Source organism: Herpailurus yagouaroundi, unplaced genomic scaffold (assembly GCF_014898765.1).
Source record: "Herpailurus yagouaroundi ecotype Mexico unplaced genomic scaffold, PumYag 182, whole genome shotgun sequence".
NCBI lineage: Eukaryota > Metazoa > Chordata > Mammalia > Carnivora > Felidae > Herpailurus > Herpailurus yagouaroundi.
The window spans coordinates 58,526,868-58,554,727 of record NW_024412413.1 but is presented as its reverse complement, the minus strand read 5'-3'; the positions used below and the strand labels follow the sequence as shown (position 1 = coordinate 58,554,727).

Below are 27,860 nucleotides of genomic sequence, written 5' to 3'. Positions count from 1 at the left end.
GGAGGGGTCCCACTGTAGGGGTGCCCCCTACCCCAGATCACCACGGGCGCTGCACAGTCACAGGTACGCAGTCACGGTCACAGACACTCACAACCCGAGAGCACCCCCACCCCACCCCACCCCCTGCCCACCCTTGGCTTCCCCTACCCGGAAACGCCCTCCCCGAGCCCCTGCCCGCCCCTGCCCCCTTGTTGGGGAACAAAGCAATAAATTACAAGGTCCCTCCCCAGTCCCCTTAGCCCGCTCTGCTCCTTCTCTTCTCCCTCCCAAGATAGTAGTGAGGAGGGACCCAAGCTCTTGGCTCCCCCGGCCCTTTAGCTTCCATCCATGGGTGGGTGTGGGGGGACGTCCTGATTTCCACTCCTCATGGTCCCTTTCACGGAAAGGGTTGGGGACCCCCCTACCCCCTTGGGCAGCAGGGGTCCTGCCCCTCGCTGCCCTTCCCCCTTCACTGGGCAGTGAGATTAGCATGGAAGAGGTGGGGGCCCGGGTATTGGCCCCAAGTCCCGGGGCTAGCCCTCCCGCGTACTAACCCCTCCCCCTGGCGTGGCGTCGCCCCAGGAGCCAGCCTGGGTTTGTGCTCCAGCCTTGGGATTGTCGAGCACAAGCAGGACTGGGTCTTCCCCCCTCCACCCCTAGGGGGCGCGAGCGGGCATAGCCAAGCTCCCTGCAGCAGGTACCGCGACAGGGCGTCTGCTTCCGCAGACACCCAGTGGGTAGACCCAGCGCAATCCAAGTGTGGAAACGGTGGAAAGGGGGCGTGTTGAGCTGGGGTCTCCATGCCTTTTTGGGGAGAGGGAGGTGAGTTTGTGTCTTCTGGGAGGCGTGGGGGCTGTGCCCTCGTGGGGGAAAGAAGTGCTCCCGTGGGGCGGGGTGCGGTTTAGAGAGGTGAGTGGGTGCATCTGTCCAGCGGTCCACCCGGTGTGGTCGTGCCCGGCCCGCGTGGGAGTGGGGGTGTCTCTCCCGCTGGGCAACTATACCAGCGCGACGGGGGCGTCGGCACGGCCCATGCTGGCGGCGCTGCTCCTGCGGCGGGGGCTGGGCGTGGCGGTGATGCTGGGGGTGGTGGCTGCGCTGGGGGTGGTGGCTGTGCTGCCGCCCTCACCCGGGCAGCCGTGCTGGAGAAGGATGTCGGCGCACAGCTGGCTTCCAGCCTGGCGGGCGTAGAACAGCGCCGTGTGGCCCTGTGCGTCGCGGGCGGCCACGTCGGCGCCGTACTAGAGGACAGAAACGGCCGCGTCACCAAGCGTCCCCGTAGGGCCTACACTCGCAGACATTCTGCCCACAATTTCCAGGCCCGCTTCCAGGATCCCCCGCTCCTGGCTGTTTCCTAGGTGGAGCTCTCAAAGACCCCTTTCCCCACCCCAGCACCCCCCACGTACCCACAACAGCAGTTGCGTGATGACCACGTGGGCGAGCTCGGCTGCCAGGTGAAGGGGGGAGCGGAGCTGCGGGTCCTCTACGCTGGTGTCAAGGGGCCCGTGTCGCGCATGGGCCAGAAGCAGGAGAACGGTGGCCACGTCCTGGGCCTGCACCGCGGCCCACAGCTGGCGGCCCAGAGGCTCCTCTGGAGTGCCCAGCGGCGCCAGGAATAGCAGCTGCTCGTACTTGGCGCGAATCCATGACTCCCGCTCCTCCCTGCAAGACCAAGGATGAACGGGAAGGGCTCTAGGGACCGTCACCCAGGACCTCTGCCCCTTCCTCAGCGAAACCTCTCGGGATCCGCACACTCTAAGCGACCCCCTTCCCTCACACGTACCGCGAAGAGTCCCGCGTGGGTTTGGTGCGGCCCCGCGTGTCGCTCTCCCACACGCGGTTGGCCATGTCATTGCCAATGGCCGTCAGCACCAGGGTCAGCTCCCGAGGCCAATCGTCCAAGTCCAGAGAACGAACTCGGGACAGGTGTGTGCCCAGGTTCCGGTGAATGCCAGAACACTCTATGCAGATGAGTGCGCCCAGGTTCAAACTGGCCCACGTGGGGTCTGGGGAGGGAGGGCAGAGGTTGGCTTCTGGCCGGACAGGCAGCATTCGCCAACTCCAGCGAATCACATTCCCTCCCAGACCCCTCCGCTGCCCCCTTGCGCTCACTGGGGGCCCCGCAGTCCACGCAGGTAGAGTTGCCCTTGGCGTTCCGGATCGCCTGGATGGCCACCGCTTCACTTTGGCTGTCTGTGCGTAGCTGCAGAAAGGGTTGGGGTTTGTATTGACTCTCCCTCTGAGCCCTTCTCCAGACTCTTGAGACACTCATCTCTGCTCTCCCGCAACCCTCACCCCGACCATTACCTTGACCTTGCTGCTCTCACAGCATTGCAGACTGGCTAGGATCTGACTTTCAATGGCCTGGACCCAGGCATCCCGCTCCTCAAAACTGGCTGCCTCAAAGTGCCACGTCTGACCAGTGCTGGACACGATCAGGAATTCGAAGTTTTCCTCTGGGTGGGGGGATGGGATGAGGGTCATGAGGGACAGGGTTCAAATAGGGGTTGCCTTCCCCAAACCCTTCCTCCCTGATGTCCATCCCAAGCCCATGGGAGTGGGGCAGAGGGGTTGGGGAAGCAGAAGGTGGGGGAGAGCAGGAAGCCCGAGCACATGCAGGGGAAGGCAAGGGCACCCCCACCCATCTGCACCCCAGCTGAGCGCCCCTCCCAGCTCCCCGCTTGTTACCTGCTTTATAAATATTTCTTAAACTACCAAAGGATTTTAGTTTCCACATTTTGCGCTTGGCTGGTTTCCCGAAGCGAAGGAGATAGAGATAGAATGGAGAGCAGAACAGAGAAAGAGACCAAGAAAGGAGAAAAAGAGAGGCAGATGGAGAGATGGAGAGAAATAGTGACAGAGTGCCAGAGACAAAGCAGGACAGACAGATGGGGAGAGAAAGCAGAACTAAAGTCAGTGGCCCCGGAGCAGAGTAGAGCAGAAGCCAAGAGCCATGAGGGTAGGCAGATCTAGAACCTGGGTCTGAGCACCCAGCAGAGAGCAGGGCGTGGGGACCAGTTATCATGACCAATGAGGAGCCAGGTCTCTGGGAAGGGAAGGGAAGGGATCTGAGTGAACACAGGGAGAGGGGGCAGCAGCTGAGTCATGGGCCTGGGACAAGGAGGTCCTGGGGTTCCAGAGGAGTCTCAGGGGTCTGGGGAGGTCACCGGGGGCAGGAATATGGATCGCTGTGGTCAAGGGCTGTTGGCAGAGTTTGGTGACCATGAGAAGTTATGGGGAACAGGGGCTGGGTGGGCGCAGAGTCCAGGAGCTGAGGAGTCACTGGGGGACACTGAAGTCAGGTGATGAGTCACTGGGGACCATAGGGGGTTCTGGGTGCAGGGACTGGGATGGCAAGTGGAGTTGAGGGCAGGAACAGAAACCAGAGGGTCATTAAGAGAGGTGACAGGAGCTACAGACTAATGGGGGACATTGGGATGGGGAGTGGCAGGGCTGGGAACTACTGGGTAAAAGGCATCGTCTGGCGAACGGGAGGAGGGACAGGAGCTGAGTGGTCTTCATCCATTTCTTACTAAGTTATGTGCAAAGTGGTTATGATAGTCAAGCACTCAGCTCAGGCACTTTTCCTCCTCCTGAAGGAGCTAGGCCGGGCATCTGGAGTTGGGGGTGAGGGTCCAGGGTGGGAGTGGAACTGCCCACCAGGGCCTCACCTTCAGCCTGCCCAGCTGAGCCTTCGGTCTTGGACGGTGTTGTCAACTTTTTCCTCCTCTGCTTCTTCACCATGGGAGAAGGAGGGGGTTCCCGACTCAGGGGGCTCAGGTCTCCAGATGGGGTACAGTCTTAGGGAGGGGGACAGAGCTATTTCAGTTGCCCCCTCCACAGATTTCCTGATTTCTCCATAGCCTGTCTCCTCCCCTGAACTAGCTTGGGTCCCCCTCCTCTCCAGGAGGTCCCCCTTGATCATTCCTGGGGAGGTGGGCAGATGAGTGGTTTAGAGTCAGACCTGCACTCAGATCCTGGCTCTGCCACTGACTGGCCTTGAGACCTTGAGCAAGTCACTTAATCTTCTGAGCCTCAGTTTCTTCATCCCTAGAATGGGGATAACAATCTTGACCTGACAAGGTTGTTGTGAGGATGATTTGTTACCATTTACTTGTCACATATATACGTACATATATTATACCTCCAAACATTCCAAATACTGATGGCTGGCTATGTGCTGGACAACGTTCTCATTTGTTTAAGCCTCAAAGCAACTTCTGAGATAGAATCTATTATCTCCATTTTACAGATGAGGAAACTGAGGCATGGAGAGGTCAAGCAACTTGCCCCAGTGGCAAGCCAGGATTTAAGTTCAGGCAATTTAGCTCTAGAACCCACTTGTGTTTAACCACTATGATAATCATAGTATGACTGAGCTGGTGCCTGGCACCCAGCAGATGCTCAGTGTATCCACTCATGCACTGATTCCAGCCTCCCAGCTTCTACCCCAAGTTCATTTCCCACCCACATCCCATTCAGATCTGGAAGACAGTGGATGGAGGGTGGGTCCTCACTGACCAGTGCTGAGGGCTCGGGCCAAATTCCGGTCTGGCTTCAGCAGGTGCTTGGATGTCTGGTCTGGTGGTGGCTGCAAGGAACTGGGGCTGGGGCTGGGGCTTGGGGTGGGAGTGGTGGCTTCTGTAGGAAGGGGAACAAGATAAAGCTTCAGCGAGCCCCTCTGTCTTTGGGCCCCACTCCTTATGTAGTCCCTCTTTATCACCTACCCTCCCACTTACCCAGTCCCAGCCCCCACTTTCCTCCTCCTTCTCCCCCAGCTCTGGCCCCTCTCCTGCTTCTTTGTCATGAGAACCACTCACCAGGACCTTCACCCATCTGCACAGTGCTCATGTCCTTGACCAACCCGTTGATGCTGGCTGAGGGGCCAAAAGCAGAGATGGCTCTTGGGGGCCTTTTACCAGGGACTTTGACTGTCGTTCGTAGCAAGTCCATCTCCTTGCCATGGGTACTGTGGATGTAATCCTGGAGGGGGACAGGGGTTGAGAGTACGGGAAGGCTGAGGTCCTTGGTGCTGCTGGGAAGTGGCCAAGAGTATGGGCTGGAGAGGTCCTAGAGAGGGGACACCGTGTTGGGGGCTGCCTGTGTTGGGACGAGCTTCTAGGGGATGGGCCCAACAGATCTGGCCTGCGACTATATCCTCCAGAAAGTATTCCCTGGATGGCAGACCCAGTGGAGGTCCTTCCTCCATGCTCTCCCACTAAACTGCAAGTTCCTGGGGAGATGTCTTTACTTTCCCATCTCCAGCATGGGTGCACGGTGGATGCCTCACACATGGCTGCTGAACTTAAGAGAACAGGACCAGGGCTTGCCCAGAAATGACATTTACGTGTGTGAGAGCGCAGACCGGTAGAGGCGGAAGGGTGTCCAAGGCTAGCCAGTGTGGTCCAGCCAATCTTTACCACTCACATTAATGCTGGGGTGGTAGAGTAGGAAGCCGTTACTGGACAGGGTCACGTATTTCTTCTTCCATTCTTTGTTCAAGGAGTTGCCACTTCGCTTCAGTAGGAAGCTCTGGAGTACGGAAAGAGACATGTGGGAGGAAAGCCAGTCAAGACCAGCTACCTGCCCCAACCTGCCCCCAGCCCCTGGACCACCCACCTGTTTGATGGGGATGGCTCGCCCACTCCCTGTTGTCTCTCCCCGACTGTCCAAACTGCGCTTCTCAGAGTCACTGCCCCGACGATTCTGGAATGGTTATTGGCATCAGTTAGAGAACGGATAGAGGGATCCACTGATGGAAGGATGGGGAAGACGATGAAAATGGGCCCGACAGAGGAGTCTAGGGACCAGGGAAGATGGGCAGGGAACAGGGAACAGGAGGACGGGGGAGTCATCGTGTCCAATACCGCAAAAAGGCTGGTCCTGCGCTTGGCTGCCCGGTGCAGGGACCCTGGAGTGCTCAATCCGGCCACTGCAGCTGCCTCAGCTCGGAGCTCCCGGTGACCAACATTGGGTGAGGATGGGAGGGAGGAAGAGTAGTCGCTAGTGTGGCCCCCATTGCTAGCCTGGGGATCGATGAAGGAGTCAGCAGAACAGTTGAGATGCTCCCGCCCCACCAAGCTAGAGTTACATCTAGTGATGAGGGATTTGAGACACTCCTTGATCTCATCACTGTTGACTTGTATTATTATTAATAATAAAACTCCTCACTGTCATAGTGCCTTAGGTTTTGCAAGTATCATGCCATACGATCTTCCTGAAACCTTGGGAGGTATGGGTGCTCAAGGACATTACAGTGTTTCAAACCTGGTTGATTTCCAGCCCAGTGCCCTTTTTAAAAAATGGTGTCACTGCCATATCCATTTGTCCCCCTCCCCCACCTCCTTAGGTCCTCTGTACCTGTTCTTGGAGCACCAGCCCCTCCTCTGCATCTTACCAGCTGTGGACCCTGAAACCCCAACTCACCTGTCCAGCTACAGGAGTGGAAGCAGCTGAGTGGCTTGGGGAGCTGGGCAGGGACTTACAGGCAGCCAGAAGCTGTTGCTGTTTTCGTAAGGTCACCACCTTCTGGGCCACTGAAGGAAGGGGGAAAGGAAGGAAGCATGAACAGGGCAGGTACCCAAGACCCCCCGCCTCTGTTGCCCAGTTTCGAGAACTCCCCAGGAGATAACACCGGCGCCAACTTTACCAGGGCCTTCATGCCACCTGTAGCCTGAGCAGCTCATTCAGCCCAGAAAGACCATGTGGGTATTAAGCACACCTTCTCTGACCTCTCTGATCCCTCCTCCCTCCCATGCAGGCTAATTTCTCATCACTCACTGGGAGTGGCCTCGATGCCCAAAGAATACCCCAGGCCCTCAGCTCCTGGCTTCCCACGTGTCCGGGGAGTCACCGTGCTCACCCTCCTGGAAGACCCGGTCCACATTGAGCCCGTAGGTGGCGCATGTCTCGTAGTAGCTGCAGCGTTTCATGTCCGCGCACAGAGCCCTGGCCCGGGCATCGCCCACCACTCGAGGGGAGGAAGCACTAATCCTGTCTGAGGGGACAGGAAAGGGGCAGGATCGGACGAGGGGGCCTTCCCGCCACTTTTCCTACTTTCTTCTCCCTTTGGCTCCAGTCCCAGGCTGGGCCCACTAAGGACAGGTTGTGAGAGAATATTCCCTCCTCTTCGAATGCAGGGCCCGGCTCACAAGCCCAGCTGCGGTATGAGTAGGCTGGGTGAGCTCTGTGCACGTGTCTTCAAAGAATACTCGAGAGGTGAGCAGAGTTTCCTGACAAGGTCTGAAGTGGCTGAGACTCACAAGTGACCATCGCCCTGCCCTGCAAACCCAGTGAGCCCTGACCTGAGTGGGAGGTCATCTGGTGTGTGAACTAGGAAAAGGCTGAATGTCCACGGGCAACAGGTGGACTGTTCCCTCGGCAGCAAGGAACCAGGAGGCAAGCGGCAGGTGGAAACGGGCCCCTGCAGCATAGGCCTCCAGACAGAAAGTCTTGCCAGCTCAATACCGGTGGGTACGGGGCCATGGTGGCATCTGAGCGCCTCTGAATCACTTCTGTGAGAATTTTACAATTCTATAAAAATTCTCTGCCCCCTTTATTTTTGCCATCATTTCATTCGTGCTTTCTCTTTGTTAGATACGTTCCTCTGAAAGGTGTCCGCCTGACCCAGCTGAACCAAGGGAAAGATGGAAGGCTCCTGTCCACATCGGAGCCTGAGATTTTCTGTTTCCCAGGGTGGTGACAGGAAATGACAGTGTGAGAACACAAGGTGAGTGACACCTCAGAGGAATGGAGATTGCTGTGATAGCTGTCCCTTCCTTCCTGAAGAGTCCTCTTTTCTCTGCTCAGACCCGGGGATGTTTTTGTTTTTGTTTTTGTTTGTTTGCTTTGGTGTTTTGGTTTAATGGCTCCCTTATTTGGAGACCAGCCTCCTTCCAGGGGGTTACTGCAGTCCCAGGGCCATTTCCACACCTCACCATGCTCTCACCTATGTTGGGCAACACCTCAGCAGCCGTCTCAAGGACTCCCCTGAAAGCTGTGCTTCCCCAGACCCTCCTTACCTTGTGTCCCCACCAGTGCCAGTGCCAGGCCTCCTCGTCCTTCCCCCCGAAGGGAGCTCAGCTGCCCATGGAGACGGCTCACGGCCTGGAAGCTGTTTTCATCCTCCAGGCTGAAGACCAAAATGACAGCATCTGCCCAGCCTGAGAACTTGCGGGGCGTGAGGGAGCAAAGGGAGGGTCAGACAAGTCCACTCCTCTGGACATGATGCCCAGGGAGGTCTGGGGAACTAGAGCTTTCTCTCTCGACCCCTGCCGACCCCAGCCAGCCTGCCTACCCCAACACCTTAGCTCTCACCTTGGCATCAGGTGCCCCGGCTTCCTCTCGGATCAACACCAGATGAGTCTGTCCATCCACCAACATCTCTTTCTTGTGTTGTTCACCTGTCCAGGAGGGTTGGAAGTGGTAGTAGGTCAGGGGTCACAGGTCACGAAGCTTCCCCATGCTTCTTGTACTTTAGCTATTATGGCTGCATCCTTTCCTCCAGAGGTCTCCAAAGCTGCCTAGTCATTGATCCTGGATTCCTGACCCAAAGCCTTAGCTTCCTATGGCTCCTGAGAACTCACTTTCTGTCTTCTCCAGCACCTGGTATGAACCAGTCAAGAATCGGTGGATGAGAGATGACTTCCCGCTCCTGGCGTCGCCCAGCACGCCCTGAGAACAAGATTGTGGAGTAGAGATGGTGAGAATTAAAAGGAGGCCAAATGCTTGGGTCTGAACGCTCCAGAGAACTCAAAGACTGGCAGTGTTAAATCATCCAAGCAGGAGCCAGCAGGGACCAGATGATGGTGGGTCAGGTGAGAACGTTCGGGAAGATCAGATGAGCATGGTAAGAAAGGATCCCAAGCTCAAAGTGGACCACAGGCTGAAGATTTTCAGCAACCCAGTACTGTGTATGTGTGTGGGGGGGGGGGGGGGGGGCGGGGGGGGGGGTGGTCACGTCACAGCCCTAGACACTGGTTGGAAAGTTTTACCCAATTCTGTGCAACAGAACATGAAAAGCTAAAGGGGAGATGCCAGAAATGAGGAGAAGCCTGGAGGAGGACCGTGGACAAACAAGAAAAAAGAGACTAGAGAAGAAAAAGTTGTAAGGATAGATCAAGCCCCAGGAAAGTGCTACCAAGGCAGGATCTCAGGAGAACTGGAAAACTATTCCCCATTCCCACAGAGACAGGGAAGGGAAGAGGTGAAGGGGAGAGACTTGAGTGAGGTGGGTGGGATGTCGGCCCTCAGACAGACTAAGGGACTCGGTTACCTACCAGGCGCAGTTCAGGAATGGAGCGGCTCAAAGTCCATTCCTGGCTATTGACCACAGCTTCTGTAATAGGAAAGGAGCCATAAGAGAGGATGTTGCAGGCCCAGGAGCATCCCCACCCCTCAGCCACCCCTCCTCCTTTTTCAGCTTCCCTTAACCCCCAGGATTCTGGCTGGGCGGGAGAACTATGTAGAAAGGCTAGGTTTGAGAGTGGTCCCCAGTCCTCCCATCCTAGCCGCTGCTCTCCCCACAGCTGTTGCTGCCGCTCAGTGGTTGCTTAGCAACGGAGCCAGCTAGACAAAAATACTTCAGTTGGCATCTCCCTTAAAGCACATCCCCAAAGGTAAGTCCCTGCCCCAGATGGGGGACCAAGGTTCTGACAGTGGTGGGTTTTTCCCTGTGGAAGCACGGAAGAGGGTCTCCTCCCTGCCGGCCTGACTTGGATTCCCGGGCAGATCCTGGGAGGTGGGGCTGGGACATGGAAGGGAGTGGGTCTTCCTCAATCTCCACTTCACAAGAGAGAAACTGAGGGATATCCCTCCCCCTTTTCAAGGTCAACAGCATGGTGGCCCAGACCGCTTCCTACAGCCCGAGCAGTGGAACTTGGATTTGTCTATGCTTCCCTCTCCCACACCTTCCCCACAAGCACCCTCTGAAAGAAGTGTGGGGAAGGGCTCAGTTTCCTGGCCGGGAGAAGCCACAGGCCTGGGGGCGGGGGTAAGATGCTCCTTCCGCCCGCCGGTCCAGCCCCCGCGCCTGACACTGGCCGGACGTTCCCGGGGCGCCGCAGCTGCGGCGGGAACTCTGGGATCCGGAGCCATCTGCTCCCACCCGCTCCAGAGCCAAACCTCGGGGGCCGCCCCCGCTCCCGAACCCGCCTCCCCTCCGGGGAGTGTGAGCCGCACCAAGAGTCCCTAGCCTGTTTCTTCCAGAAAAAAATAAAAATAAAAATCAATAAATAAAGACACCCTCCCCCCGAAAAAAACCAGTACCTTCTCGGTACCCCCTCCCAAGTCTCTGGGGGGTAAAAATTGCCTTTGCAGCAGTTCCGTCCCCCTGAGTCACTCCAGGGCAGCCCCCTGGGGGTTTCAACGCAGCTCTGGGGACGGGATGGGCTGTGGGAAGTGAGGCCTCCCATCCGCCCCCTCTCACTTCATGTTCAAGTATTCATCACGTTCCAGCCCCCACGCACTCCCGCACTCCCGTACTGCCCAATCCACCTTCACTGCACGGAAAGAAACTAGAGTCCCTCCCTGCTGCCTCACTAGCCTGGTCTCACTCAGCCCAGGGAAGACCTATCCCTGGCGAGCAGCTGCCTGCAAGGTCACTCTCCTGCCACCTGCCCCAAGCGCTCAAGAGAAACTGAGGCTGCTTTATTCCCTTCCCCTTCAATATCCCTCCGGGCAAGGCAAAGCTCTGTTCCCACGCTCCCAGAGTCCAGCTGAGACTGGAAGTGGGGTCTGAGCCTTCTCTGCGAGCGATTTCCTACAGTCACTCTGACCAAGGGCATTATTTTCCCAAAAAACTCTGAGGCTTTCTGAGTCCCTCTGAAATCAAGGCATCTCTCAGGTCGCACAAGGTAGCTACCCACCTCCTTTCAGGACCCCTTAGTCTTTGGAAGTGGAGTGAATTAGGTTCATCCCCCCACCCAAGAGAGAAGCTTCCTTAGGTCAACCCTGCACACCTCTCCTCCACCCCAAGCTGAGCATTCCACATGCCCTCCCCTCCCTGTTCTCAGGCCCTGGTCCTACTCACTAGGGGAGGCGCGGAGCTCTGCGCCCAGCAGCTCCCTGGACCCGCTGCCAGAAGACAGGCCCGGGGGTCCGGGAGGGGGCCCGGAGCCAGGAGGCCCCCCTGTGCTCTTGGTGAAGATGCCGCTGATAAACTTGAGCATCTTGCGATCTCGAGTGGATGCTCGGCCCCCCTCCCGGCCCCGTTTCAGCCCTGGAGCTGGAGGCTCTAGAGTGATTGGAGGTGCAGGCCCAGTGGGCTGCGCGGAGGCGGCGGTGACAGCAGCGGCTGGAGCCGGGGTTGCTGGGAGGGTTAGCGGAGGAGGAGAACCAGCAGGCGGTCCCGGGTGCAAGTCACTGTTGTCCAAGGTCTTACTCTTGCCTTTCCGAGGGGACAGCTTCCCTCGGGCTCCGGACCCAGCCCCGACCCCACCAGAGGTCGTGGCTGCCGCTCCCCCTCCCCCGGCGGCGGCGGTGGCCGCGGCGGCGGTGGTAGCGGCGGCGGCAGAAGCTCCAGTCCCCGCGCTGCTCTTTGACCCCTTGACCCTGGGCTTGCCTTCGCTTTCGGGCCATGACAGGCGGCTACCCGCGCCCTTGCCCCCGCCGGCTTTGGCGCCACTCGTGGTCACGGTCTTGCAAGGCTTGGGAGCCGGCGGAGGAGGCGCCACCTTGAGCCTCCGACTGCCGGTGCCCGGGTGCGGGGAGGACGAGCCTGGGACGCCGCCGCCAGCCCGGCCTTCAGGTTCCGGCCCCCCCCAGCTCGGGCTGCTGAGCAAGGGGCGCCGGGAGGTGGGGGCGCCCCCGGGCTTGGGGTCAGGGCTCAGCCCCCCGGAGAGCGGGGGCCCCGGAGGGGCGGCCCAAAGGGAGAGGCGGCGGCCGGGAGCGGGGGAGACGGGGCGGGCCGGACTGGCCGGAGCCGGGGACAGGGCGGGGGGCTCGGCGCCCCCGGCGCCCGCGCTGCTCGTGCTAATCCACAGCGCATCCTGCCGGTGGAAGAGACGCTCGTGCCGCTTCTTGCCCGGCTCCTCCGCGCCTCGGGGGCTGCCAGGATCCCCGGTCTCGGCACCTCTGGTCCCCGGGGCGCCGGCTGCGGCCGCAGACGGAGAAGGCGGCGGCGGAGGCACCGACTCGAGCTTGACCAGGGTCAGCGAGATGAGGTAGGTCGTTGTCCGGCGCTGAAGAGCGCCCGCGCCCCGGCTCATGGGGCCCCGAGACCCCCGAGCTGGGGAGGGGAGGGGACTCCCCCGGACTGCCTCAGGGGGGCCCGGCCATGGGGCCGCCCTGCTCGCTGCCCCCAGCCCCCGGACCCCGCTGAGCCCCCAGCCCGGCTCCGCTGTCGCCGCCGCCTCCGCCGCCTCCGCTTGCGCCCCCCTCCCATCACACGGGGCGCCCCCTCCCCATGCTCCCCGCCCTGCGCCCCCACCCCGTTGGAGCCCCGGGACCTTGGTGCTGCTCCAGGGAGGCGCGCCGGACCTTGCACCCCGGCCTGGGTGGGGGCGCCGAGATGGGCGGAGGAGGGCGGGGAGGACAGTAGTGGGGGCAAATAGGGGAGAGGGAGGAAAAGGGGGCAGAAAAGGGGGACCCGAGGCTGGGGAAGAAGAAGAGCCGCTGCGGGGGAGGCAGGGGCGGGGAATGGGGACTCAGGGGACAGGGGCCGGGGATGGGGGTCGGGGAGGGGGGTCTGTAGGAAGGTGGGAAGCTAATGGGCTGGTCGTGCGGGGGATTCGCAGGGGCGCGGGGAGGATGCTGGGGATGGAGATACAGGCGCCGGCGGGGGAGGAAGGAGGGAAGCCTTAGGGGGTGGGAACCCACGGGTCTGGGGTCTGGGAAGGAAGGGGCGTGAGATCCCGGCGAAGGGTCCGGGGGGCTCGCCGGGGCTCGGCTCGGTCCGGATGCGCGCTGTGTCCGGGCGCTCCCCTCACATTGAGGAGGAGGCGGCCCCCCGCCCCCCCCACCCTATCTCCCCCCCAACCTTCTCTCCACCAGCTTCGCTGTCTGAGAAGCCGGTACAAAATCCAGGACTGGATTTCCCTCCCAAATCCTGGGCTGGATTTCCTAGAACTTGGACTCACCTACTCCAACAAGCTAGCCCCCTCCCCTAGCACACCATGGTTAGGGAGCGCGACTGTTGGGTGTGTCATTTAGGGACCAGGGTAAAAAATCAGTTCGTGGGTGGACGGTCCGAGGGGGAAACGGAGCGAATTTAGGGGGTCACTGCCAATTTGGGGGAAGTTGAAGTAGGGAAATGGGGAGGCCTGAAATCCCTTTCCCAGTACCCCTTGTCTCCCCCAGGTAATTGACGCTGTTCCCTTCCCCATCACCCAGCCGCCTCGCCCACCCCCACCCTCCGCACGGCGATGCATTGGTCGGGCCACGACTTGAGCCCAACTGTCCCAAAGTGAACTTGTAAAGTGTTCCCTGGGGATGGGGACAAACATGGAATTTAGCAGGGTAGGAAGGAGGGGGGTGCCTTAGGAGGGGAGAGATCTAAGGGCCCCAGGACCCCAGGCCAAAAAGTGAGTCAAAGGCTCCAGCTTGAGGTGGAAGGAGAAGGAATATGTCTACAGATTGGCACCCCCCCATACCAAAATGCATCCAGTCTCCATAGCAACCGTAGCTCCAAGAGTGCCTCAGAATCAGCGGGGATAAGCAGAGAGGAGAATCGGTGTGTATGGCGGGTGGGGGGGATCTGCCAGGGGACTGGGGTTAAGGAAGGCACCATCCTCAAACCTGATTACCCACATGTGAGGTTTTTAGCACCCCTGAATACAAGGACCCCTTCAGTTGAGGTGGGAGGCGGCATCTTTTGGGTTCCCATTCAGTCTCCTGAGGTTTTCAAGGTGGAGCTCTTTTAGAAGGTTAAAGAGGAGATAGAATGGAAAACGTCTGTCGGCTTTGTGTCTACCACCCTTCCAGGGACCCTGGAGTTCGACTCACTGTCCTCTACCCTGGGGAGAGGGCTGAAGGCGTTAGGCCCATGGGGAACAGAGGCTGATGAGACTTGGCAGGGATGGGCCTGAGTGGTGGGAGGCCTTCCCACAGGCTTGGAGACACCCCCCCAACCCACTCCCCTTCACCCCCCTCACCCCCCCCCTGACTCGGGGAGTCTCAGTGTTCCCCTAATTTGGCGTCCCACCCTCCTGACGCAGCTGAGACTATAATAAGTGCTGGCGTGGGCGGCTCTAGGAGGCAGGAGCCAACAGCATGCTTGGCCTGGTAGGGGGTGAGGGGGGGCTGGTACCAGGATGCTGGATGCCCTTTGTTCTCCCTGAGACCTGTACCCAATCCCTCTTGGGTCCAGTCCTGAGGTCAGCACCCCCTCTCTCCACCCCACCCTGGGATGACACCATTCCCAGGACAGGAGACTCTTCAGTAGCCTTTTCTGAAAGAGAGGGTGAGGGAGTTTTGTTGATTCTGCCTTAATTTTTCCTTCCTTCCTTTGGTGGCCTCAGTTTTCCTTTATGTTCAGTGGGAACAGAATCCTGACTCTTAGAGGAGTTGAACAACTCGCTAATGAAGAGCGGAGTCTTCTGGGAGATTTCAGCCTCCACCCCTCCTCACTCCTCCGTCTCCAGAGCTAAGTGGAGCTTCTCTACCTGGACTAAACCTTTTTCCTCCCCCTCTTTCTTTTCTACTGGGATGGGGCTTGGAGTTCCTCCCCTGGGAGGCCCCATGGGGCCACTCCCTCCATGTGGTCTTTCCACCACTGAGGCTGTAGGTAAGGCACCTGCCAGTGGTTGTTCTCAGCAAAGGGTGGGGGGGGGACAGGAGATGAGAGGGGCACTAGCCTCAGAAAGGCAACGGGAAGGGGATCAGACTGTCCCCTAAGGAACCCGAATCAAATGTTCCTTCTCCAAGTTACGGTCTGGTGGCCTCTGCAGTCAGAGAAGTCCGGCAGGAGGTATCCCTGATGGAAAGAATGGCCTCTCGACCCCCCACCTCCACCCCAAGTAGGCAGCTAAGAATGGAGCAGCTGGGAGAGACCAGGATATGATGAAGGATGTGCTCTTCCCAGACACCTTTCACGGACAACATAGCTGGCTTTTGTCGTTCTTTGCCACCTCAGAGGTAAATGGGATGACAACAGGCTGGAGACCACTTTCAGTTCCACCAGTTCCCTAGTGGTGGGGCCTTGTGGATATGGAGTAGCTGTTCCTGCTGGGGCCCCACCACAGGATTGAAGGTTGGGGTGGGCAGGAGGATGTGGCGGATGGTGTTGCCATGGCAGCACTTCCTCCCTGTGTTGTCATCACTTGTTCTAATGGCACTAAGGAGGTAGAGCGGAAGGTGTGTGTGCTGGGGGTGGTGGGGAGGACAGGAACAGGGGCATAGGGAAGAGAGGGGACCGAAAAGAGTCCTGGGGACTTCTTTGCACTTTAGCTGTGCAAAGCATGTAGTAGGAGTGGCAGTGTGTGCCTGGGGGCCTGAGATTCTCTGCGTGGTGTATTTTCAATGTGTGTGTGTTTCTCTCTACAGCTGGAGAACAAGAGGTCACCGATCCTTTGTGGGTCCTGGGAATGGACACATTATCCAGTCCCAGAACCTCCTGCCCCATACTGCTTCCTGCCCTGGACTCCCCAGGCAGGGTCCAAGTCTACCATGGGTCTGTCACAGCCTCTCTTCCCCATGCTCACCCACTTCTCCATTGCCAAGAAGGTCAGCTCAGCAGTGACTTGTATTTTGATCCCCTGGGAGAAGGATCAGAATTGGGGAAAGAGGGAGAATGACACCTCCCATATCTTTTTCCATCGTGTCCAAATGTATTCTTCCCCCGAGTCCCAGCTCCATCTAGAGGACTAGGAAGTGGCTGATTGGGAAGTGACGTGTGACACAGCAAGCCCTTCTATCCCCCTGCTGGTCCCCGAGACACCCAAGTTTGGAGCTAACCCTTCTCTTACCTCGCACACTGTCCAGTGAGGCCTGGATGCTGTTTCGAAGTTCAGGGTCGCCCACCCTCTCTGCCAGCTTCCTGAGGCGGCTTAGAGACTGCTTGGCCACCTCGTGTCGTCTGACTTCTGCTCTCACTGCAGCAACAGCCAACTGCCTCTGGGCATGCATGTTGCCCAGACCTGTCTTGCCAGGCTAACAGCAACTTCTGGTCCTGAAGCCCATGGCCCTGCAGTCCCCAAACCCCAGAAGGCCCCTTCTGCTGTGCCTCAGAGCTCACCGCTCCTGCCCGCCCTTCCGTCTGTCGGCCTCACTTCCTGACTGGTGAGTTTCAAACCCACAGCCCGGGACAGCACTACCTCCTGCACCTCCCACCCCCTCTAGCGTTGGCTCATCAACTTTGCCAGCCAGCCCCTGCTATGATTCCCCCAGCCAGGTGGATGGAGAGACCTTAACAAGGATCCTAGGGCCTCCTGTGGGAGGTAGCTAATTAAGATGGGTGTTGGTGCTAGGAGAATGTGGCAAGCCAGGCCCCGGGTGCAATCCCAAACTCTTGGTGACCAACAGATTTGTGTTCAGTCTCAAACTCTGACAGGAACGCATACACACTCGGTCTCACTCTTACAGCCCTGCATTCCAGCTTAGGATTGTACCCACCGCCCACGCCACACATCCAAAGAGCCTGCATACCTACAGTTTGCTCCATAACCCTTCCTTAGTCAGCCACCCCACGGTAAGCAGCTTTTAAAAGGCCAAGTAGTTATGGGGAGAACAGGTTACGGAGGAGAACAGTAATTCTAACCAGACAAAACCACCAGGCTCTCTGCTCAATTACTTTCATAATAATTATCTATAACACTTAATAGTTTACGACGCACTTTCAAGTATGTTGTCTTCATGACAGGCCCCAGGGGTGCAGGAAAGGAAATCGAAGCTCTGAGAGGCCAGTGTGAGGTGAAACAAATCTGTGGGTCTAGGTCTCCTTCTTTTTTCAAGTTTTTATTTTTAAGTAATCTCTACACCCAACATGGGGCTCGAACTCACGGCCCTGAGATCAAGCACCGCACGTTCCACTGACTGAGCCAGCCAGGCGCCCCATGGGTCTAGGTCTTCTGATTATAACCCCAATACTCTTTTCACTATACCCCCCAACCAAGATGCTTGCTAGTCAGTTTCCCTTATCCCTAATACCACTGTCTTGCCCTTGATGTAGGACCTGAAAGAGAAGAGGGTGGATGAGGAACTGAAGAACAGAATGAAGACGCAGGGGAGATATTGAGAGAAAACAGTGGCTAGTTTGATCTAATCGCTTTGCTTCAGGACTCAAACCTTTCTGGCCCTGCCAAATGTCTCTTCGCCTGCATACCTTCTTGACATTAATTTGTGAAGGATAGCAGATTATAACTATGGATTCTTTATTGTATAGATAGAGACAAGGGAATCAGAGTTGGGGTTACCTACTGGAACTTATAAAACAGCGTGATTATAATAGCGAACATTGAGTGTTTACTATATGCCAGGTAATGTCATAAGCATTCTGCATATATTAACTCATTCAATTCTCCTAACAACCCAAGAGACACGTGTATTGTTATTTATCCCCATTTACAGATGAGGAAACGTGCAGAGAGAGCTTAAGTAATGGGCCAAAGGTTACACAGCCAGTAAGTGGCAAAGTTGGAACCCGTGCAATCTGACTGTAGCAGTTAAGATTTACTGCTCATGCAGTCCTAGAATCTAAGTACATACAAACTGAAATCATCCCGTGGGGTTGAAGGGAGGTTTTTCGTTTGTGTTCCCATTACCACTGTTTCTCTTGGAAAAGAAGAATTATGCCTTTTCTCATCTCCGTGAAAAGCATTTATTCAATAATAAGCATATTGATCAACCTCTATGCCCACCTTCAGAGTGAAAATGTGGAGACTCCTCCTTCCTCTCATATTTATTCATATTCCAGACCCCTCCCTTTGGCTTTTTTTTTTTTTTTTTTTTTTTTTTTTTTTTTTTTTTTGCAAGCCATGGATCAGGCATGTGTTCTGAAGACACCGAGTACACTCATGTCTGCCCTTGTGGCTTTGTCACTACAGAAATGTTCTGGCCCGAGGCGGCTGTTTTGCACACTGCATTTATAGCATATTCACACCCAGCTACGAGGGGATATGGAAGAGGATATGTGTACTAGTGGACACACCTGCAAACGCGTGACGATTTGCTGGATGTTGCTGTGCCGAACCCAGGGCTTCTGTGGCCGGGCTAAATAGCTTGATGTTTTGCTCCTCTGGGTGTTCTCGAGTGTGATGCAATAACAACCAACAATGGCGTCATCATGAGATCACTGCAGGACAAGGGGAAAGGGGCGGTGAAGGGCGCTCCCTCGAGGGGAGGAGCCCTTGGGCCCTGCCCTCCAAGCCGCACCTACTCGCTCTTCCACTGGGTTTCTCCTGGGCCTCCTTCCTCGCATTAGCCCTCTTCCAGCTGCGGCCACAGAAAGCTCCGCTTTCAATCCGGGGTTTTGAAGTTTAGGCTCTGGTCCCTATGAGAATCTATGGAAGCCCTACCCCCAGTTTTAAGTTTCAGCCAATAAAGAACCTAAAGGAGGGGCCGGCAGGCGGATTAGTGACGCAATGCAGACTGATTGGCATTCAGGCCATCGACGTCCTGGATTAGCCCCGAGTTTCTCCAATCCAGAGGCAGGGGTGGGACGGTGCAGGCGCAGAGAATTGGGTTTGGCTGGACTCGATTTAAAGAGACAGAAGCTGTCGGGGTCCAAGAAGACGGTCCCCAAGACCCTCCCCCCAAGTCCTTGGGACCACTTGGGTCCCCAAAGCTGGGGAGATGGTTTGCGGTGGCTTTGCCTGCTCCAAGAATGCGCTGTGCGCGCTGAACGTGGTCTACATGGTGAGGTTTTGGAGGGGGGGGGGGGGGGGAGAAGCTTCAGGGCGGAAAGAGGAGTGGGAAGAATCTCTAGGGGACTTCCGGTGGGAAGAGGGGTGTACTGGGGGTTCCGGGAAAATTCCCGGGAACTTCCGGCGAAGAGGGAATTCCAGGGGACTTCCGTGGGAAGAGGGGAGACTTCCGGTGATCTGAGGGTTTGTGTGGAGGTGGGGGGAATGAACTGAAGGCTGTGGGTATAAAGGCCAATTCCTCCCTCCTGTGATTTTGTTTCTCTCAAAATAGAAGTAATGGATGAAACTACAGGTTCCTTTTTATATGCATAGACTCTCTGCCTGCTGCCCCCACCCCTGTCCCAGTCATTCTGATCTCCAGTGGGAGCATACACCTCCTCTCCTTCGTTCACGCAAGCCCAGTTCTTCTTTGTCCAAGACTCCCTTTAAGGCTTTTGGCTGTGCTGCACGCTAGAATTCTTTTGAGATGTAACGTGCTCTGTTTCCTGTAGCTGGTAGGCTTGTTGCTCATTGGAGTGGCTGCTTGGGGTAAGGGCCTGGGTCTGGTGTCCAGCATCCACATCATCGGAGGAGTCATTGCTGTGGGAGTCTTCCTTCTTCTCATCGCGGTGGCTGGACTGGTGGGTGCTGTCAACCACCACCAAGTACTGCTATTCTTTGTATCCTGACCTTAAGTGATGGGAGCACCCGGGCTTTGGGGAGGGCTGAATCTGCTAGGAGGAATGTTGGAAAGGGTAGACTTGAATGATCTTGGGGACGTGTCTCCTTGCCCTGCCTTATACCATACTTTATGAAACCAGAGCTGATTTTATTGTTTTCAACTAACGTGGTTATAGAAGTTCTGCGAACAGGTGAGATCAGATGGTTATTGTAGGTGCAACATAAAGGAATCTAGGCCTTTTTTTGTTTTTTTTTCCTGTAACTCTTCCTCTCAGTACATGATCATCCTCGGTTTGGTCTTCATCTTCCAGTTTGGGATCTCTTGCTCATGTCTTGCTATTAACCGAAGCAAACAGGTAAGTGGATGCCCTTTCAAGTACTTGCTTTTTTCCTCCCTCTCCCCTCTCCCTCTCCTCTCCCCCTCTCCCTTACTCCCCAACCCTAAGTCTGGACCTCTTAGTAGGCCCACTTCCAGACTCTTGAGCCATTTGCTTCCTCTGGGAAATCTGGCTAATTTTCCAGTATTTTCCAAAACCTGAGGTGGATTTTTATCATTTTCTGTATAACAAACCCTTATTTCTGAGGGATGTTGACTCCCTTTGCTGGAATAGGGAAATTGAGGTATTTGAGGTCAGGATGTAGGAGCATCCAATTTCCCTCTGCCTATATTCTCCAGACGGATGTCATCAATGCGTCTTGGTGGGTCATGAGCAACAAGACCCGGGATGAACTGGAAAGAAGTTTTGATTGTTGTGGCTTGTTCAACCTCACAACCCTGTATCAACAGGACTATGCTTTCTGCACTGCAGTGAGTTGTGCTGGGGGGAGGGGCGGTGTTGGTAGGAAAGCTGGTTAAGGACAATGCCCAAATTGGCAGATTTAAGAGTTTGAATGGGATTGTCTCTCTCTAGCAGCTCTCTTGCTGTGTGCTGGGGGGGGGAAGGGATGGATACAAAGGATAGAGAATTAGTCAAGTGAGATTTCAGTCTGTAGGAGAATAATCAGAAACTAGTAAAAATTTCTGGGGCCCTTCACCATTAGTGTTGGGATAGGGCAGCCTAGCAACTGTGCGTCCTACACACACACACACACACACACACACACACACACACACACACGTTTTACCCTCAGATCTGCAAGAGCCGGAGCTCCACGTGCCAGATGTGTGGAGAAAAGTTTCTTAAGCATTCAGACGAAGCCCTGAAAATCCTGGGGGGTGTTGGACTCTTCTTTAGCTTTACAGAGGTAACATTCTCCATTTCTCTCTTATGTGTCTGTAAGTCTTTCTCTATACCTGTAGGTATTAGCTCCAGAGATTCAGAATTGGTGATAATCTCTTTCCCTTTGCTTTTTACAGATCCTTGGTGTTTGGCTAGCAATGCGATTTCGGAATCAGAAGGATCCTCGAGCTAACCCCAGTGCCTTTCTATGAGACTCTGGATCCTTCTGACTTCTCTCCTGCTCTCTGTTCTCCCTAAGCTTTTCCGCCCTTAGGGAAAACCTAGGGCCTATAGCCCTTTTTGAGAAAAAGGAAAGGCCCTTTGTCACATCCCCCAAAGATGACTGAACAGCCAGGCTGTGTGCCTTGACATGTTTAGGGGGAGCAAGATTATAAGGAATAAAGAGCAACTTCCTCTCTCTCTAAGTGGATATGGGAAGCTCCTAGGAGTGCATGAAATGGGATGGGGATTGGAGTCCTTCCTGGCTCTGTTTCCCCTCTTTTCCCTTCCACATGCTGGACCACCTCAACACATCTTGGCATGGCTGGCTCCAAGGGTCAATCAGGGACAGCCAGGAAAAACCATCAAGAACTCTTTCTTACAATAAGTAGGACCCAGTGTGGGGAATTCAGTGAATATAAAAATAAAAGCCATTTAAACTCCACATTCAAAGAAGCAACTTAAGTGCCTTTTTTTCTCTCTTGCCAGTTGGGCTCCACTGCCTACATAGGCTCTGTGACTGACCTGGGGAGAATCTTTCAAGATTCTATAGTGAAGTTCCATCTTCCAAATGGTTTTTCCAAATCCCCAAATGGCAAAGCCCATCAGAAGATGAAATATTTAAAAAAAAAAAGACCGTATTTCTTTGTTTTGTTTTGTTTTTTCTGTATAAAAAAAGATCCCAATATCAAGATAGGAAGGGGGAAAACAAGGAAGATACCCCTTGGTGTATGGAAATCGGGGGGGGGGGAGGGGCAGGGGAAGGATAAGCTTCAAAAGGAGGGATGGGATGGGAGGGGAATGTCATTAAGGCAGCAAAATACTCTCTGGAGAGCTGGGAGGAGTTTCCATAGCCTCAGAGATGAAGCTGAGGTCGCCTTCTCAGTTGGAGGGTTCTCCACTTAAGTGTTCAAAGGAAGGGAGACGACGGCTTTTCTTCTCTTGGTCCTGTTGCAGCCACTCCACCACTCACTCTGGGTTACCTTCTGCCTTTTGTAGATAAGAGTGCTGCAGGGCTCGGAAGGCAGAGATTCGCTTGTGTGGGTTAAAAGTCAGCATCTCCTGAGAAGTGGAGGCAAAAATCAAAAGACCGTGAAGACAAAAAAAAATAAAATGAAATAAAACAAAAAGACTTTTGCTCACCCCCAATAATACCTAGGATGGCGTATGTTCTACATCCCTCTTTTGGATGGCCTATTCACGGCAACATTAAAAACTAGCCCATCCTCCAACCAAGTCTTAGTCGCCATGACAGTTTAAGTCCCTTTTATACTGCTCTGTATTCCTCCCCAACCTCCCCTTGTGCCCGTGCCCACACGCAAGCCCAGTACCAGCAGCAGCTGTGCTCCAGACTCCTCCAACTCAGGTACCACTGACTGCACTGGACGGGGTCCTCTGGGGGAAAAGGCTCCTCGGGGCAGAGACACATCTCGGGGCCAGTCATCCTCTGGGGGCAGCCCGATCAGGCTATGAGGAGCAGGAGAACTCTGGTCAAGAGGGTCCTTCTCCAGCCTCCATTTCCAGGGGCAGAGCCAGTTGCCATCCAGGGCTTAGCAGAAAGATTCAGAATGGAAAATTCTTTTCCCCCATGCTGGTCACTTACTCAAAGATTTTGCCTAACTGGTCAGCTTCAGAGTTTCCACAGAAGAGAGGCCTAAGGTGAGAAAGGACACAGGGAGCAGTCATTTTCAAAGATCTGGTAGTGGAATAATTATTGCTAGTGGCTCAAAACAGAGGGTATAGAGAATATGGGGCTATGAAGTTCCTAATTCCAGGCCATTTGAGAGTTCCTGGTTAGGGACAAAATGGTCAAGAGTACTTAAGTGAAACAATGGGCAGGGAGTGGATGCAGTTTATGACTAAGAGATTTGGGAAACTCAAGATAGTTCAGGATACTTGGGTCTCATACTTGCGACGAAACATCTCTGCGAAGATACAGCCAACGCTCCACATGTCCACAGGTGTTGCGTACGTAGACTGCAGAAGAACTTCCGGAGCACGGTACCAGAGTGTAACAACCTAATGGGAATAAGAAAAGCGGATGAGGATTGTATGGGTTACCATGAACCACAACTGGTTAATTAAAGTCACAAAACACATGACTTCTCAATTGCTATGGTCAGCCACTCCCCTACCCCCACCTTTCTACTGACCACAGGTGTAAGTGCCATCTGATAGCTGTAGATTCTGGCCAGGCCAAAGTCAGCCAGCTTGACTGTCCCACCACTTGTCACCAGAATGTTCTCTGGCTTCAGATCTCGATGAACAATGCAGTTGGCATGGAGGAAATCTAGGCCTCTTAGAAACTGGCGCATCAGATCCTAGTTTGGAAGGGGGAAACACACAGGAACTGGAAACTAGACACCATACCTGAAATCACAACAGGTTCTACCACAAAGGTCTCGATGTACCTCTCAGTGTCTACCCACCCTACCCACCTTGATAGTCTCCACTGGCAAGCCTGGTGGGGGTGCCTTGTCCAGATATGTCCTTAGGTCTTGGTCCACATGCTCAAACACCAGGGTCACTTTGGTCTCTCGGTCAGTTCGGGCAGTGGCACAGACATCCATCAGCCTGGCCAGAACAAATGGTCACTCACTGATCAATCCCTTTGTACCCAATGGCCTCCCCTATTTCCTCAGGGTCCCCACTTCCCTTCTGACCATCACTCCCCACCTTTAGGTTACCTTTTCCCCTTTACTACCCACTCCCAACCCTCCACCTCTTCTTACCGGACAACATTAGGATGTTCAAAAGCCTCCAGCCGCCTCAGTAAGGCCACCTCACGAACTGTGCTGATGGGAAGGCCCCCGCTAGCACCTCCTCCGTTAGGGACTCTCACACTCTTGAGGGCCACAAAGTGGCCACTGTGGGGATCACGGGCCTTGTACACGGTTCCATAAGCACCAACACCAATCTCGGCCACTGGCTCATATCGAGGAGTGGCCATTCTCAGATCAGAGGAGACCCTACAATCACAGAGATTCCTGCCACTGAAAATCCCTTCCAAAGTTCAGATGGTGTAAGCCTGCAGCAATAAAGTGACTCCCACAAAAGACATTACAAAGACACCACATCAGCATCCCGTCCCTTCTCCAATCTTCCACGAGGCTGGCCCCTCAGGTAACACAATGACCCTAACTCCAACCCCTCCAGCCACGTGAAGCCCTAAAATAGAAAATTCCTCTTCCTTTGGGACAGATCATCGCGCCCCGCACAAGGTTGATCTCACACGACACACCCCCTGCGTCGAAGATCCGACATCCAGTCCCTAAAATGACACCTCCATATGACCACAAAGGAACAAATTACACCCTGCCCCACTTCCCGCCCTCGAGCCATCCTTCCATAACTTGCTCGGGTAGGAAGCCGTGCAGGACGAAAATGGTCCCCATTCCTGGGAAGGGTCTATACTTACCTCACTCCGTGCCGGGAGCTGCGGGGGCGGCCCGTTATCGGGGCCCCGGAGCCAGATCCTGAGGCGCCATACACTCGAGCTCTGTCCGGTGCAGCTGGACGCTACGGGCCCGACCATAGACACAGCCCGCAAGCTAGAGCGGCCCCCTTACCCCCACCCTCACCATGTGACCAGCTGCCAAAGAGGCGCGCGGAAACTGGAGGGGCGGGGCGAACGCCGGACGTTCGGGGCACGTACGAGACACTCATGCGCAGAGGAGCAGCCAGGAGAGGCTTTGACCGGGAAGGGGGCGGGGAGGAGAAAGGGGCGGAGGAGCAATGGCAGCCACGTGATCTGTTGCTATCACACGTGACCGCTTGACTTAGCTCTGAGGAGCAGAGGTGTGGTTACGCGGCAGGGCACGTGACTGACTGCCAGACCCTGGCGGGGGGGAGGGTGAGAGGAAGACAAGAGAGGGTGGAGTCCAATGCGGTGCCATGGCAACCTGGGCCACCCAGCTCCCAACTCAGGGCTGCAGGCCGAGCCTGAGCACTTCTCCAGTCTCACTGCACATCTCACTATATGGTGGTCTGGCGGGGAGGGGGCGAGACGTGGCGCGGTCGCCTTTCTGCTTTGAAGCCAACGTAAAACATACTCCCATTTGCGGCTTTGTTTCATTCATTCACTCATTCAACAAATTTTTACTGAGTGCTTGCTTCCTGTGTGTGTATGCAGGGTTTTTGTTTGTGTGTGGGTTTTTTTGGTGTCTCAGTCACTAGCCCTTTAAAGTAATGATGAGGCTGTCTGTAAAGATGTAGCCAACAGTGTGGTCGTATAAAACAGAGTAGACAATACCCATCCGAGGGCAAAACTAGGGTTAAATAATTGATGGAAGACAGATTAATGCAGTGATCCAACAGGAAGAGTGGCAAGGTAATGCCCTCCTCTCCTCCCAACTTCTACCCTTTCTTGGAAGTGTTAAAATTGGGAGTGCTTTCTGGCAGATAAGTTATCAATGAGCAAGAGACAGGAATGTTTAAACTTTAAGGTTCTTTCAAGCACTAAGATGCTAGGATATATATGTGTTTGTATATGTGTATACATATGTATACATTTTATACATTTTATATAGATACAGCAGTGGGCATGTGTGAAGGAGTCACCACTACCACCACCTTAGACCACTGCATTGCATGAGAATGATTTGTGCTTGTCTACAAACCTTGTGACTCCTTGTTTGGGGTCATTCTGCTTCTCTCTTTTCCCCAGTGCAAGTTTTCTTAGCCCTTGCTCCCACCCAGAACACAGACTTTTCCAAATGGCCTCTATTCGCAGACACCTAGGTAGACAACAGACAGGTTTCTCTGACTTTCCTTGTCTTACTGGCTCTAACTTCCTTATTTATCTCCTAACTCTTCAGGGGAATGGGAATAAGGAGGGAAGGGATCAGTGTCTCATTTGTGAGAAATTGTCTAAAATCTGAAACCATTTTATAACTCTGTTTGCCACTCTTTCCATCTTAACTTCTATTCTCCTCAACCAACCTGCAGAGGATGTAAGAGTTCAGGCTTGAGATGAATATAAACTATGCTCCAGGGCAAAATGGAATACAGGTCAGTACAGATTCCCCCTCTTTGCATTCTGGTAGTTGTAGCTCTGGGCCCTTGCTGGCAAGGGCAGCTGGGACACAGGAAAGAAAGTCCTCAAGGTCTGAATTGGGTAAGGGGCTTCGGAGGGGAATGTTTTATTGGCTACCTTGCCGGGACTGGTTGGTTCATAAACCTTCTGGCAGACAAAGTGTCTCTGAGTGTGTCGAATTTCTTTCCTACGCCGGCAGGGTCCACTTCAGCTTCACCTTCCACAGCTTACTGTCTTTAGAATAGAAGTCATCCTCTAGGTTGCCTTGGGTTCCAGCCCCCTTTCTGATTCATGCATTCATCCATGCAAAGCATTTGAATGCTTCATAAAAGCATTACTCTCCTTAATCACTTTTATTGAGGAGACTTAGTTTGGCAGTCTGTCTCTGGTTCCATACCCTCTCTTCTCCTGTTAATTACTCTTTTGCTAATTAATTTTTTTTCCAGTGCGTTTGACCCAATGGGCTCCCCTGGAATCCCTTTTCCCTCAGCGTTGGAGAGGGGAGATGTAAGTGTAAAGCAGAAATGATGTGATGAGAGGGTAGAACTGGTTCTCAGGGTCAAGGCCTCCATAAAAGCAAAAGCAAAGAGCTGTGTGTGTGTGTGTGTGTGTGTGTGTGTGTGCGTGCGCGCGCGCGCGCGCGCGCCTGTGCTTGTAGTATTCACTTCAGTGTAGTGTTGTGGGGCAGGAGAGTACCAGGAAAGACACTTTAATCCCTTTAGTACTCTTGTCTCTCTTCCTCACTCACCTCCTCACACGTTACAATTACACACTTCTGTTTCTCATACCATCCAAATGCATCTCTTACTAATATGTTTTCCACTGCCCCACACCATGCACACTCCCGTCTTTTGTGTAAAAGTGTTTATTGCTTGAGTCCATCTCTTGTTCACCTTCCTCACACCTCAGACACTTGCATAGCTCTTTCTTTGCACACTCCTATCTTGCACAAGCTTCTCCCTCCCGGGTGCACCTGCGTCTTTGACCACTCACCTTGCTTCCTCACTCGCTCACCAGCACCCGACCCCCATTAACACACCTATTCTCCTACCCGTGTGCACACTCCCCTTCCTTGGCCACTCCCCTCCCTCCACCCTCCCCCGGGCTCGCACACTCGCCCCCGCCTCTGGGGACACCTGCTCGTGCGGGGCAGGGCGGGGATGCGCAGCCGCGGCCACTTCTCTCCCGCTCCCCGCCCCACCCCTCCCTCCATCCCTCACCGGCTCCCCGGCTCCCGCCCCGCCCGCCCCGCCCGCCCGCCGCTCCGGGGGGGTCTCCGCCGCCGCCGCCGCCGGAAGGAGCCGCCATTTGCCACCGCCGAGCGCACGGGCCGAGCCGAGCCGGAGCCGGGAACCCGAGCGGGGCTGGAGCCAGCTGGACGGCGATGGGGGGCGGCCCCGCCGCAGGAGGCCCGGGGCGCGTAACCCCGGGAGCCCGGCCCGCTCCAGACCCGGACCCGCGGGGCGCGGCACCTTGAGCCCCCCTCCCCGCCCCCTGCCCCGGCCATGGCTGCCCGCCCCGCCGCCCCCGGGCCGCCAGCCCTCTCGGCCCCGAAAGCCCCGGAACCCCGGCTGTGGCAGCAGTGAACTGCGCTCTCAGGCCCCGAAGACCCCGGCCCGGCTCGGCTCTCCTGCGCGCGCCCCCTTCCCGGCCTTGTCCTCTCCCTTCCCCCCGCCGCCCGAGAGACCCCCTTGCACGCCGCCTCCCGCCCCCCCCCCTCCCGGCGCCCGGACGATGCTCAAGTCTCGGCTCCGCATGTTCCTGAACGAGCTGAAGCTGCTGGTGCTGACGGGCGGGGGGCGGCCCCGGGCCGAGCCGCAGCCCCGGGGGGGCGGGGGAGGCGGCTGCGGCTGGGCGCCCTTCGCCGGCTGCTCGACCCGGGACGGCGACGGCGACGAAGAGGAGTACTACGGGTCGGAGCCGCGGGCCCGGGGCCTGGCCGGCGACAAGGAG

General features: G+C 55.7%; 4 protein-coding genes and 3 long non-coding RNA genes across 13 annotated transcripts in view; 4 read left to right on the top strand and 3 right to left on the bottom strand.

Annotated features, from left to right (window-relative positions):
- Positions 1-319: 319 nt before the first annotated feature.
- AGAP2 (ArfGAP with GTPase domain, ankyrin repeat and PH domain 2) lies at positions 320-16,067 on the bottom strand. Of its 5 annotated transcripts, none has more exons than XM_040491574.1 (19): positions 15,879-16,067; positions 9,255-9,313; positions 8,562-8,649; positions 8,293-8,378; positions 7,998-8,145; positions 6,839-6,973; positions 6,403-6,512; positions 5,844-6,002; positions 5,596-5,682; positions 5,404-5,508; positions 4,797-4,959; positions 4,498-4,617; positions 3,648-3,776; positions 2,665-2,724; positions 2,284-2,432; positions 2,089-2,179; positions 1,760-1,982; positions 1,383-1,638; positions 320-1,217 (listed from the first exon to the last, which is right to left on the bottom strand). In XM_040491574.1, the coding sequence occupies exons 1-19, from the start codon at positions 16,036-16,038 to the stop codon at positions 975-977; spliced, it is 2,571 nt and encodes an 856-aa protein (XP_040347508.1). In that variant the 5' UTR covers positions 16,039-16,067; the 3' UTR covers positions 320-974. The 5 variants fall into 5 exon arrangements, with proteins under 5 accessions (XP_040347508.1, XP_040347504.1, XP_040347505.1 ...); XM_040491570.1 differs by lacking the exon at positions 15,879-16,067 and adding an exon at positions 11,006-12,286; XM_040491571.1 differs by lacking the exon at positions 15,879-16,067 and adding an exon at positions 11,006-12,286 and having other exon boundaries at positions 320-1,173; positions 1,393-1,638.
- On the top strand, positions 5,411-11,503 carry LOC121040862 (uncharacterized). The gene is made up of 3 exons (XR_005795479.1): positions 5,411-5,529; positions 7,217-7,223; positions 11,492-11,503. It is a non-coding gene; the product is annotated as an uncharacterized LOC121040862 (long non-coding RNA).
- On the top strand, positions 14,733-17,363 carry LOC121040861 (uncharacterized). Its single transcript, XR_005795478.1, has 3 exons — positions 14,733-15,048; positions 15,457-16,191; positions 17,081-17,363. It is a non-coding gene; the product is annotated as an uncharacterized LOC121040861 (long non-coding RNA).
- Positions 16,765-18,283, bottom strand: LOC121040863 (uncharacterized). Its single transcript, XR_005795480.1, has 2 exons — positions 18,059-18,283; positions 16,765-17,083 (listed from the first exon to the last, which is right to left on the bottom strand). It is a non-coding gene; the product is annotated as an uncharacterized LOC121040863 (long non-coding RNA).
- A 301-nt stretch (positions 18,284-18,584) lies between these two features.
- Positions 18,585-21,319, top strand: TSPAN31 (tetraspanin 31). Of its 2 annotated transcripts, XM_040491578.1 has the most exons (6): positions 18,585-18,765; positions 19,265-19,432; positions 19,709-19,789; positions 20,110-20,241; positions 20,565-20,678; positions 20,791-21,319. In XM_040491578.1, the coding sequence occupies exons 1-6, from the start codon at positions 18,703-18,705 to the stop codon at positions 20,863-20,865; spliced, it is 633 nt and encodes a 210-aa protein (XP_040347512.1). In that variant the 5' UTR covers positions 18,585-18,702; the 3' UTR covers positions 20,866-21,319. The 2 variants fall into 2 exon arrangements, with proteins under 2 accessions (XP_040347512.1, XP_040347513.1); XM_040491579.1 differs by lacking the exon at positions 20,565-20,678.
- Positions 21,320-21,506: 187 nt separating this feature from the next.
- CDK4 (cyclin dependent kinase 4) lies at positions 21,507-24,477 on the bottom strand. 2 transcript variants are annotated; one of them, XM_040491576.1, is made up of 8 exons: positions 24,291-24,477; positions 23,605-23,841; positions 23,311-23,446; positions 23,014-23,193; positions 22,782-22,891; positions 22,476-22,526; positions 22,204-22,339; positions 21,507-21,934 (listed from the first exon to the last, which is right to left on the bottom strand). In XM_040491576.1, the coding sequence occupies exons 2-8, from the start codon at positions 23,820-23,822 to the stop codon at positions 21,842-21,844; spliced, it is 924 nt and encodes a 307-aa protein (XP_040347510.1). In that variant the 5' UTR covers positions 23,823-23,841; positions 24,291-24,477; the 3' UTR covers positions 21,507-21,841. The 2 variants fall into 2 exon arrangements, with proteins under 2 accessions (XP_040347510.1, XP_040347511.1); XM_040491577.1 differs by having other exon boundaries at positions 23,026-23,193; positions 24,291-24,474.
- Positions 24,478-27,029: 2,552 nt separating this feature from the next.
- Positions 27,030-27,860, top strand: part of MARCHF9 (membrane associated ring-CH-type finger 9) — a 5,797-nt gene continuing 4,966 nt past the window's right edge. The window contains exon 1 of the mRNA XM_040491580.1: positions 27,030-27,860. Coding sequence (XP_040347514.1) covers positions 27,642-27,860 — 219 coding nt within the window. The 5' untranslated portion in view covers positions 27,030-27,641.